Genomic DNA, 12,161 nt, shown 5'->3' on the forward strand with positions numbered 1-12,161 from the left:
TTGAAAGGTACATTTAAAACAAAAATCTCAAAGCCCCAAGACAATGCTTAAGATATTTGTTTTATTCTCATTCATGGTTATCCCATTGAAAAGAACAGACATTTTTCTAACATAATCATTGTGATGCTGTTACATATACGCTTAAGTTTACTATGTTGAATATCTATCCATGTGATCCTAAGATTTCTTTTGATGCAGGTAGAACAGCAGAATCTTCACACATGCATTCTCTAATGTATTAAACACAATTTCATAAAGTCTTAGTAGAGGGAGATAGAACAAGGCAGTTACCAAAGCACATGTGTGCACATGTGCATGTCTGCATACACACATGTGCCTCTTAAGAACTGAAAATGTATGTTTATCTTTCAATATCAGAACAACAACCACAAAAAAACCTCCCAATTTTCAGTTAAACAAGTTAAATTCACTCATCACAGAGTGAATCAGGGATAAGGATCCTGGCTCCCTCATTCCTGTATACTTCACGAATGCCAAACTCACTGCAAACTCTTAGGGTCTCCATAGGCCGAAGAAACGTAAATACAGCCTCAATAATGGCTGGCATACTGACTGGCATGTGTTTTAAAGTTTTGAGCACTAAGAGTCACATGGGTGGATTTCCTTTCCCTTAACCATATTCTCTAAGCCCCTGCATCTCACAGTTAGTTAATACTGCATTAATTTGAAGACAGTTTCCCCACTTTGGGGCTGTGTGTATCCCACCAGCAAACATTAGAACGGCATACTCCGCCAGAAGTCTTTATTAATTGATTGATTCTTAACCATGACGGTGGTATTCAGCTCTTTAATTGACCTTCAGGCTACTTCTTTACACACAAGCCCACACACACAAGAAAAAAAGAAAATTGAAGCAACAAAAAAAAGTGAGAGTGTGAAGGAAGAAGCAAGGAAAAAAGGACATTCTAGTTGATAAAAGACCAGTACTGTGTCCGAAATGTTAATTAAATATCTAGGGGCAGCTGTTACTCAGGATGTGGGGAGGTGGTAATTCCCTTCATATTCTGTCAATCAAAGGTTCTGAAGAAGCAACTATGTTCATTGTTATTCAAAATATTATTCTAGAAGACATATATACAAGTCAAATTACTCTTCACAGGCATATGATAAGGAATGGGAGTTCCTGAAATTAAGTCTTTTATAGAATAAGAGGAAATAGCTGAAATCACTTAAACCAGAGGTAAGAAGAAAATTCAGTAACATCACAATAGTGCTTAGATTCTGGGGACATTTGAAGATATTTGATCAAAGACCACCAGATAAAACTTATAGAAATAAAAAAAAAGGAAGAAATTATTTATAAGCAGAGAGAGAGAAAGTGAGCTTTTTAAAAAAATCGTTCATTTATTTCAAATTTATGATAGGGATGATGTTTTCATGAAGACAACATCTGCAATGGAAGGGGGTATTCTGTAGGGAGAGACACTAAATTCAAGATACCCTTCTTTTCTGTTTCCCTTTAATATGCTAATTTTCCATTTGTTTTTCTCTCTTTTCATCCCATTATTTATTTATTCAATTTACATCCCATTTGCACCCCCTTCTCTTCCCAGACCTCACTTACACACACACACACACACACACACACACACACACACACACAGGCTCCCTCAGCCCACCCCCTCTTCACCTCTGAGAAGGGGGAAGTGCCTATGGGCTCCAACCCACACTGGCACTTCAAGTCACTGCAGGACTAGGCACATCATCTCACACTGAGGTCAAACAAGGAAGCCCAATTAGAGGAACAGGATCCACACGCAGGCAACAGATACAGGGACAGTCCCTACTCCAGTTGTTGGGGTACTAGCATCAAGACTAAGCTGCACACCTGGTACATATGTGCAGGGGGCCTAGGTCCAGCCATTGCATGCTCTTTGGTTGGTGATTCAGTCTATGGGAGCCCTCAAGTACCCAGGTTAGTAGATTTGTTGATCTTCTTGTGGAATCCTTGTCTCCTCTGCGTTTCTCAGTTCCTCCCCTAACTTTTCCACAGACTTCTCAGCTCTGTCTAATGTTTATCTGTGGTTCTCTGCATCTGTTTCAAGTTAGCTGCTGGGTGAAGTCACTCATAGGACAGTTATCCTAGGCTCCTCATAACAGGGTATCATTAATAGTGTCAGGTGTTGATTTTTGCCCGTGGGGTTGGTCTCAACTGGGGCCAGTCATTGCTTGGCCATTCCTTGAGACTCTGCTCTGTCTTTGTCACTGCACTTCTTGTAGGCAGGATACACACTGGGTCAAAGGCTTTATGGGTTGATAGGTGTCCTTGTCCTGACACTACAAGTTCTGCCTTCCTACAGGAGGGGTCCACTTCAGGCTCCATATCCCCTTACTTCTAGGAGTCACCCTCATAGACTCCCTGGAGCATCCCCCATCCCAGGTCTCTGGGACATCCTAGAGATGTCCCCTCCATGCCAAGTTCCGTGGACTACCTACATTCTGGTTCTAATTCCCCAGATCTACCTATGCCTGATCCCCTTTCCGTTATTCAACCCCTTCCTGATATCTCCCAACTCCCTCCCTCCATCCACCTTCGATGACTGTTTAATAAAATTACTTGATTTCTCAACTGGATAGATTATTTAGTAATGATACGTTATTTTTTCAGAATTGTTCATGCCCATCTTTTGTGGTCAGGGCAATGACCAACTGGGTATGAGACATTATTCCCAGATGCTATGCTATCTTTCCATTTCCCTGTAGATACCGTGGAAGCAGTGTTTGATTTCATTCAGCGGAGCCGAAGGATGATTGTTGTCCTGAGTCCGGACTATGTGACAGAGAAGAGCATCAGCATGCTGGAGTTTAAGCTGGGTGTCATGTGCCAGAACTCCATTGCCACTAAGCTCATTGTAGTGGAGTACCGTCCTCTTGAGCAACCCCACCCAGGCATCATGCAGTTGAAGGAGTCTGTTTCTTTTGTAAGCTGGAAGGGAGAAAAATCCAAACATTCTGGCTCCAAGTTCTGGAAGGCCTTGCGCTTGGCTCTTCCCCTGAGAAGTCTGAGCGCCAGCTCTGGCTGGAATGAGAGCTGCTCTTCTCAGTCTGACATCAGTCTGGATCATGTTCAAAGGAGAAGTCGTTTGAAAGAGCCCCCAGAACTCCCAAGCTCGGAGAGGGTGTCTGGAGCAGAGCCAGCCCCGGGCACTATGTCCAAGCACCGAGGAAAGCCCTCAGCAGCCTGTCGCTGCTGTGTCACCTACTGTGAAGGAGAAAGCCACCTCAGGAGCAAGAGCCGGGCAGAGATGCACACTCATCCCCAGTGGGAAACACACCTCTGTAAGCCTGCTCTCCAAGAGTCTGAAAGTCAGTGGATACAAAATGGCACAAGACCCGAACCCGCTCCCCAGATCTCAGCACTTACACTCCACCATTTTACAGATTTATCCAATAACAATGACTTTTATATCTTATAATCATTTTATGTGGAGGGTGGTGGCTGCTATTTCTACCAACTCTCTTTGGGTCGCAAACTTTTAGGAATAATTGACACTTTTAATCATTTAATAGACTATCAGATTTGTGTCCCCCCTTTTATTGATTTTTTTTTAAAAACTATTTATTTCTAGGAGACAAAAGACCTGAAGCACCTGTATCCAGTTATTGCCTCTAATGGCCTTGGAAGAGCACACTCTTCTCGGGCCCTAGAAGGTCAGTATGTAAAAGTTGCTTAGAGTCTGATCTTGCCAAGCGGTTCAAAAGTAGCTAAGAACTGGTGTCTCCTTGTGATATGGGACAGTGAAGTATACTTGGGCTTTGACACTCACAGGGTTTGTGCACCCAAAAGACCAAGGCTTTGACACTCACAGGGTGTGTGTACCCCAAGGAGTGACTTGAAAAGGAGCAGGTTCTGGTGGACAGAGCTCAACTGCACACCAACAGCACATTTTAGTCCCCAGGGCCCAAATCTTCCCATAGGAATTCCTGCTTCCCATTGCCCCCTGTAAGTGGTATGCTTTTTGTTGGTGGTCTCAATAAAGGTATATTTTTATGCCATGTCTTTTGTACTAAGATATCTTAAATGTTCTCTTCTCAATTTGCATTTTCTGGTGTTTATATTCAAATCCAAAGAACATTACAGTTCAGAAAATTGAGATTTAAATTAGATAGGAATGGTGAGGGCTATCTGGTGTGGTGGTTGTTCTTTTCTTTCTTTTTCTGACTGGAATTGGAAGTCTATGGAAGTGGCACAGCCGGTGAGTTGGAATTCTATGAGAGGATAAGTTTAAGTAAGAATCTTGTTTTCTTTAAATGATAGCAGAAAAATTCAGTCCTGGCAGGGAACTGCAGGTAGAGTTTGGTGCCTACAGTTTTTCCTCACAATTCTGAAAATGGATGTTGAGTTCAAGTTCCTCCAAGGGCCAGAAGGTAACGGAAAAGGGAACAAAAGGGAGCAAATACAGTTTAACCCCCATGGACTTTAGTACCAACAAGGACAAAGTGCAGCTTCAGACAAGTAGGGTCTCCCTACAGGCAATCACATGCCAAGAAACGATAAATGGCACTTGGCCCTCAAGTAAGGGACCAATCTGGAGCCCTTGAGCTTGCAGATAACTAAAGAACACGTGAGTGTTTCCTCACTTCCGTTTGGTTGTTGCCACCGAATTAGCCTCTGCATAACAAATTGCCCAATTTCTTTTATGAGTTTCCAAACATCAATATTTGAACGTATGCTTTCAATTAAACCCTGGCTTAAATTTGTAAAACAAAGTCAAAGAATCAAAACAAACAAACAAAAAAAAAAACATAAAAAACCCTTTATGTGTGAGATCTATCCATCCTGAGGGTCACTAGGATGTAATCTCAGGCAAAAGTACTCAGCCAAAGTATATATGCTGAAATAGGGGTCCAAGTGCCTTGGGCAACTCTGACCTCAGGACAACACAAGTGAGAACATATGAGAAACGTACATTCCTTCTCCAAGCTGAAAACACCTGGCCTTTATAATAGTGTTGATCTAATGAATCCTCCAGCCCAGGAGACAGCTGAGAATCTTGTATCCTTTTCCAGCTCTGTAATTTGCCTGCTTACTATAAGAAACCTACAAGCACAAAACCCAATGTGTCTGAAGAGAAGCAGATCTAAAACAGCAGTAGGCAGTAGGTGACATTAGATAGGAGGTATCACTCCTTTACAGCAGCCTTTACTGCTAGCGAGTTTGGCCCAGAGCCAGTCTCTCAATCAAAGACAAAGGGAGTTGTACAGTGATAAAACACGTGTGAAAATCCTTCATTTTATCTGTTTAACTAGAACTCCCACTGTCTAAAACATTCCTTATGGTGGGATAGCTGTGATACTCAGAAGAAATGACTCAGCTCAATGGAGAGTTCTCATTTCATGTTGCATTACTTTGTGAAGAGATGTTCAAAGGCTTCATGTTAGCCATCAGAAAGTGGATAATACACTTGGCTTCAAATTCTATGAGGAGAGGAGACTGTGGCTCACAACTGTCTGTAACTCACATTCTAGAGAATCCAATTACTTTTTACTTCTAGGGACTTGAGCACATAAGCGGTATGCATACATATACTAAGTACACACATATACACAAAATAAAAGTAGATAATTATTTAAAGTATTAGTAAAGAAAAGAAAAATTCACGTATGTATACAATTAAAGATAATCATATCTACTGCTAGCCTCAATTGTTTTAACCAGTGCTTCCTTGATCCTGATAAGTCCTTGTCCTAACTTCAAGTCTTTAAAAAAAAATCATACACAAAGTACAGCTACCAATACATGTATGGATGTAGGGCCATCCAGTAGAGCAGAAGACACCAGTGCCACTGTCCAAAATAAGGATGATCTGTCTAAATCCTGGAAGCACAACAGCTTGTCCACCATCATGCTAGAATTTATTTGGATTTTGCCATAAAAACTGCTATGAGTTTTAAGTATAATAAACATGCCATATCTAAAACAAAGTATGTCATACCAATCTCTCACATTCTCTAGTGTGTATGTGTGTGTACACACGTGTATGTGTGTGTGTGTGCATGTGCGTTTGCATGTGCGTGTGCGTGTGTGTTTGTATATCATGCTTCCTCTTAAATAGTGTTGCCTACGTTTCAACAGGGCTATTGATAAAGGTACCCTATTTAGAGTTGAGTATTCCCAATCATTTATTCTTGTCAATTTGACTAGTTATGACTTTCTGAAAGAACTCCAACCCACTGAAAAAGGAACTTTTCTGATCAAAGCTGAAAGCATCACAGGTCCATTGTTTTAAATATATAGTTTGTTTCTCAACCTGACCATTTAACAATATAACAATGGCAAATTCCACCAATGCATCTCCCCAGCCATGGGATTTGACATATTTTAAATACTAGGAATGTATTAAATATCAGTCATGTGACAGGCCTCAAGTCCAATCAGAAAATGGTTTTCCCGTAAGCACCATGCCTCTGTTCAACAGTGGGCATATGGTAACCTGGGAGGCTGGTATTGTATCATCAGGGGTCAGTGCTAAGTAAGACAATTGTGATAGCTTTCCTTTCCAGCAGCCTGCAACAGCACCTTCTGACTCTATGAAGGCTAGGCAGCAGGGAGCGAGGTTCCCAGTAGGCATGAGATTGATTTCTCTAGGTCCTACAGACAAAGTATTTGAACTCAGCTTTTTAAGTAAAATAAAATAAAATAAAGAACTAAGGCAAGAAGTATGAATACGAAATACAAGTTCTCTTAAATAACTATGTAATTTTGGTACTCTCAAAGCTAAATTTTGATATTGATTTTCTTTGAAGATGTTAAGTACAGGTTTTCTTTGAAGATGCTAAGTACAGGCTTAGCAACATAAAGTCATATTTGAGAGCATTTGGCTATATAAGAGTCTGAAATATAAAGATCTATATATTCAGCATATGAAGGAAGACTCAGAAATTAATGTGATTATTCCTTAACCATCATCCCATAATAAAGTTATATTCATTGTCATATATTTCAACAATGCAAATAATAAGATTTTTTCTCATGGGCTCTGACTACTTATCACATAATTATTGGTTAAATATACATACCAGTATGTAAGAAATGTTGTCTATTTAGGAGCATGAATTTTAAGTCAAACACAGTCATCCTTCTTTCTTTTCTCTTGGAGTATAATCTTTCTTAGCCTTCATGTTCTGCTATCTAAAATGGAACGAATATTATTAATCTCACAGAATGTTTTTCAGCATTAAATGACATACTATAAGCTTAATACATATGCAATACTTTTTTATTTTCATAAAATATTCTGATTCAACACAGAGCAAGAAAATATTATCCAGGTTAAGTGGTTTTCCCAATCGTGCACAGCCAGTTATTGATACTCTTGGGCCTCTAATTTAGGTTTTTAACATACTTTCCAGAACCAAATCTGAAACTAACTTTGGCAGATCCATATGACAGAAATATTATTCTAAGTCTTAAGTGAAACTATCTTGTCACAACTGTGTATGTAACAATAGAAGAAACAGGTAGCTTATCTCTATGGAAACAGAACAAATGGAATGAAATTTGTAGAGGGGCAAGGGTTCTATTATAGTGGCTTATAGGGTATAGTCCAGGCAGTCCAGCAATGACAGTATCCCAATGGACAGGCTAAAAATGTGGGAGTTGTTTAGTCTACAATACTGGATGTCTCAGCACTCTCAATATATTTCTGGAATCCTAGAAAATTCTTAAAGAGCTGCTGGTTTTTAGTCTACACTGATATCTTAAATAAATGGGTTCTATTACCAATAGGAAAATGGCTCAACAATATATAATATAGAAGAACTTGTCTGTAGGAGTGTGGGCAAGCAGGCAAAACTCAAATGCCTTTTTTCTTCAATGTACTTTTTTTGTGGATCGCAAGCAAAAGGTGTGGCCCAGACTTATTGTAGTTGTTTCTATTTTAAATGATCTAATTATGAAAATCCCTTACTGGCATGCCCAGCTGCTTGGGTTTTAGTTAATGTTGCATGTATTCAAGTTAATAACTAATATTAGCCATCATAAGAAAGCTCTATACACAGAGACATGTTATATCAAGTGTATAGTGGATCATATAACCTTGTATTATGATTTTATACAAGTTGTTTACTTATTACATATAACTTTAAAAGCTATAATTGTTATAATAGTTTCTCTAGACTCTGACATCATACTTGAACTTTCTCAAAGTAAATAAATATAAAAATGTATTAACTGTGTACCTTAAAACTAAAGTATAATTTTTTGAAGCTTTGATACACAGTATGAGTTCCAGAGTGACCTCCTTTTATAAGTATTAAAACCTCTAGTTGTGATATATTTACTTCCAGGTAGGTGATTTAAAGTGCTTGGATAAACTAAGATTCCATTTTAGAAATAACTTCAATTAATTATTAAAACATGCATAGGATAAATCGTCCCTGTGATAGTGGTTGCAAACTTTGATGTATCTAAGAGTCCCTTTTAGGACACTGAAGACAAGAATGCAGGTCTTTCACAACAGTGGTTCTTGCAGAATTTAGGGATCACAGTTCAGCAATTTGCCTTATTAGAGCATACCCTTTGTAATTTGAATAAGGTAGGTAACCCATGTGTGTGCCACACTTAGAAAACTCTTGGCTACAATATTCTTTAACACTTTTCATATTTCCAAGAGTGTTGTTCAGATTTTAAGGGGGAAAGATTGAACTTACCCTAACCTTGAAAAGCTGTATTCTTTTAATCATTCATATCACAGCAATTTGTACTCATCTGGAAATGCACATTTCCTGCTGCTACCACAATAAACTAAATGAACTTCACAAAGGCTGGGCAGAACTCCATGTAAACTTCTTGGGTGATTCTGATGCACAAATTGTTTAAGAACCATTAATTTTTACCTCTCTTTTACCCTTGTAGGCTCTGATTTTCTCCAGTCAAGGAGGACCACAAATCATCCTTTTAACAGTGTTTGCAGGCAATAGCTGAAAATGAAGGGCCTGTGTAGCCCTTGGAATTGTCTCAGCATAAGCAAACAATCGAATAGAGTGGTTGGTAGAATGTATTTATAATCTATGAACTATCAAACACTGCTCTTTGGAACTTGGTGGGATTGTTCCAGCCATTGTCTGTATTAGAGTAAGATAAGTTATGCTGGGCTAATACTTCAATAACTTCCCCATTACACATTTTATTTCTGCTGATGCTAAGGGTCCAGCTTAGGGGCTTACAGTTTTGTGTCCTTGACATGTGAAATGTGTAGCTTGCAGTTGTCCTATATTGAACATAAATTGATACTCCTTATTTTCTTTCTCTGATATTTTATTAACTAGAACTAGCTCCTAGAGTTAGGGTTCTGGAGTCATAGAGAAGGCTACAAAATATATTCTAGTGTCACTGGGAAGATTGCATTTAATTTTATGACCACATGGTATAGTCTTCTACAAATGAGATGAGGATGAGATACTTATGTAAACTGATAAATCTAGGAAGGAACGTCAATCTTCTATTACTCCATATAATGAAATAAACAAAAGACTTTGATGTTCACGTGTGTGCCAAGATATCAAGATGAAACCCCACACAGAAAAAAAATAAAGCTTGCATATAAATGTTCTCTAAATGAAGATGTTGACAGACCATGTGATAATAATTACAGTTTCTGTAAACTTGGTTGAAAAAAAGTTGAAAGTTGCTATATTTGGTTACTTCCTATTTAGTGGCTTAGGTAAGTACTATAAGAATGTGATGCTTAAACTGTCTGCAAATGAGCCGTTTCATTTTGGAAATTCAGGGACCCTCAGAAGAATTGAAGGCATTTAGAACACAGCAGAGCATGTAACATGGTCATTAGGAAGCACCACTGATCCATTTATCTGAAGACTTAAACAGGGAATAGCTCAGATGAAGAAGGAGAACAGTACCATGTGGGTGTCATGGAGTTTGTGACTACTCTCCTTGTGTTTTCTCTCTTTCTGATTGGGTTCTACTGCTATTAAATATTTGAGCTTTTATACAGATTTTCTAATGTATACAGTATCATTTGGTAATAATTTAAAGCTCTTCTTGGTTTGGCAAAGATTTATATTTCAGAGCCTTGAGACATGAGAACAGCCTGTAGTGTTGAACAAAGAAGGACTTTGTTTCTTGGTGTCTTGAAGAAACTGCTCACTATCCAAAACCCTTCTAAGAATAGTTCACATAGTTTTGCTTTGAATATTTCAAACATTTCAAAATTTGAAAATATAGAGAACTGCTTTCTGAAAAGTTTGCATAAATAGAAAGGTGGAAGTTTGCAAAAAAAATCTGCCGGCAGATCATGAGTTGTGCTTCTCTCTCCCTGGATAATAGTTATTTGAACACTTCATAAATATATGGTAGAAATTTTAAACATGCGTAGGGGAGCATCCATGCAGTTCCAATATCAGACTATTCTGTGTGTCAGAGGCGGTAAGTTCGAGGCCAGCCTGGGATAAGTACTAAAATCAATCACCCACTCCAAAACAAAATTAAAATAACCCCTGACTTTCATTTATTTAACTCATTGATTTATTTTAAATTGTGATAGCTGTGTATCAGGCCTATCTTGTTTTAGAGCCAGGGGCAAGTGGTTCTGAGACAGACGTGAACTTAGTATTTGAGGCCAATTGTGCCTACATGTGGTGTGCCACAGACAACCAATCCTCTCCCAAAAGTTTTAGATATTTGATTTTGTTAAGGATGACTGCTTTAAGGACATTTATAATTTCTGAACTGAACAGTAGTCAATGAAAATTCAATAATTATACCTTATACATAGGAAATGAAATGGAAAAATAAATGCTAATATCATGGATAGCACTCGTCCTCCTTAAAGTGTAAGACTTGAAATTCATTGCCAAATGCTGGAAGTGAATTATTTGTTTAAAGGAAAGGATAAAGAAATCTTTTAGCATTTCTAATTCTTGGCTTTCATATTGTTTCATATTGATTATGAGATACTAAGGAAACAACAATAAAGGACATAAAATTACAAAAGTAAATAGAATTACTAACATGAATAACCAAAAAAGACAATAATAGTCTTAGTGTTTATTATTTGCTTACAATCAGTCTCCTAAAGCAGTCACTTGTTTATTGGCAAATTGCATTAAATGATGTCTAAGAAGATCCTGAGGACAATCAAGCCCTATTTCCCTACTTCTAAGCACCAAGATAAAAGGCAAAATGTGTAAAATCTCCTCGGTACTCACTAGAGTAAGATATTGTGTGGATTCAGGGTTCATGAAACAAAAGTAGACAGTCATTCCCATTGTAAGCTTTATATGGTATACAATATTACTTTGGAGTCAGGACTATGCTTTGGGTTCACAGTTATTATAGTGAATGTGCATTTCAATAGCACATGTTTGCTCTCAAATTCTCAGTCTCTTCATGTTAAGTGGAAATAATATCTACCTCATTGAATTGTTGTAAGGGTAAAATTATACAATAAATGTGAACTTCTAAAATCTGTAATTACACATGTGGTGGTATTGTTTTGTCGTCGTAATCATCATCCCATCATCATTACCATAACATCACTGTCATTGTCCTCTCCATTATCATCATTGTCACCATCATCATCATCATTATCATCATCATCATCGTCATCATCATCATCGTCATCATCATCATCAAGGAACCTGAAGGAAATAAAGACCACTATGGGTACTTTCCAGAACACATCATCCAACTGTAATCTTTCATATGACAGAGTAGAAAATCTAGTTCCATATTACCATAAGGACTAAAGACAACAAAACTAGTATCTACAAAGTAAGAAGTAGGACAAGAATTGTATTTTGTGTTTTTATAAAAGGAATTACACTATAGAAACTTAAAACTATGAATACTTACTACATTATAGATTTGTGGGCCAGAAATATAGCAGAACCTTGACTGTCTGATTTTTGTTCAGCATCACAGATGAATAAACAAACTCCCTGCCAAATCTATGGCTATCTGAGGCTCAAGTGGGGCTTCTTGACCTACTTTGAAATATGGTCATATAGTACTTAAGGAATCCCCTGTGCCATCTGCATGACCCCATATAAGAACTTCCACAATAAGAATGCTTATGGGTCTTTATGACACCTCAACAAGCTTCTTATAGAATATATGGCCTGGAATAGGAAGCAAGGAACAATCCAACATGTCCTCCATAACAAGGTCCACTAAGGGA

At 38.1% G+C, this 12,161-nt stretch overlaps 1 protein-coding gene and 1 long non-coding RNA gene across 4 annotated transcripts in view; one reads left to right on the forward strand and one right to left on the reverse strand.

Moving 5' to 3' along the window:
• Il1rap (interleukin 1 receptor accessory protein) overlaps positions 1-11,455 on the forward strand; it is a 142,963-nt gene extending 131,508 nt beyond the window's left edge. The window contains exons 11-13 of one of the 2 annotated variants that reach the window (XR_004116708.1): positions 2,725-3,300; positions 3,591-3,672; positions 8,879-11,455. Coding sequence is in view for 1 of the 2 variants with exons in the window: in XM_031363558.1 (XP_031219418.1) it covers positions 2,725-3,437 (713 nt within the window). In the remaining variant the exon portion in view is untranslated. Of the gene's footprint in view, positions 1-2,724; positions 4,017-8,878 lie in introns of those variants that run through there. The other variant, XM_031363558.1, reaches the window with a different exon arrangement.
• The window catches only part of LOC116085770, a 58,060-nt gene extending 46,499 nt beyond the window's left edge, over positions 1-11,561 (reverse strand). The window contains exons 1-2 of one of the 2 annotated variants that reach the window (XR_004116709.1): positions 11,511-11,561; positions 7,042-7,153 (exon numbers count right to left, since the gene is read on the reverse strand). This is a non-coding gene — a long non-coding RNA (uncharacterized LOC116085770). Of the gene's footprint in view, positions 1-7,041; positions 7,154-7,393; positions 7,457-11,510 lie in introns of those variants that run through there. The other variant, XR_004116710.1, reaches the window with a different exon arrangement.
• Positions 11,562-12,161: the final 600 nt, after the last annotated feature.

This window comes from Mastomys coucha, unplaced genomic scaffold, assembly GCF_008632895.1.
Source record: "Mastomys coucha isolate ucsf_1 unplaced genomic scaffold, UCSF_Mcou_1 pScaffold12, whole genome shotgun sequence".
Taxonomy (NCBI): Eukaryota; Metazoa; Chordata; class Mammalia; order Rodentia; family Muridae; genus Mastomys; species Mastomys coucha.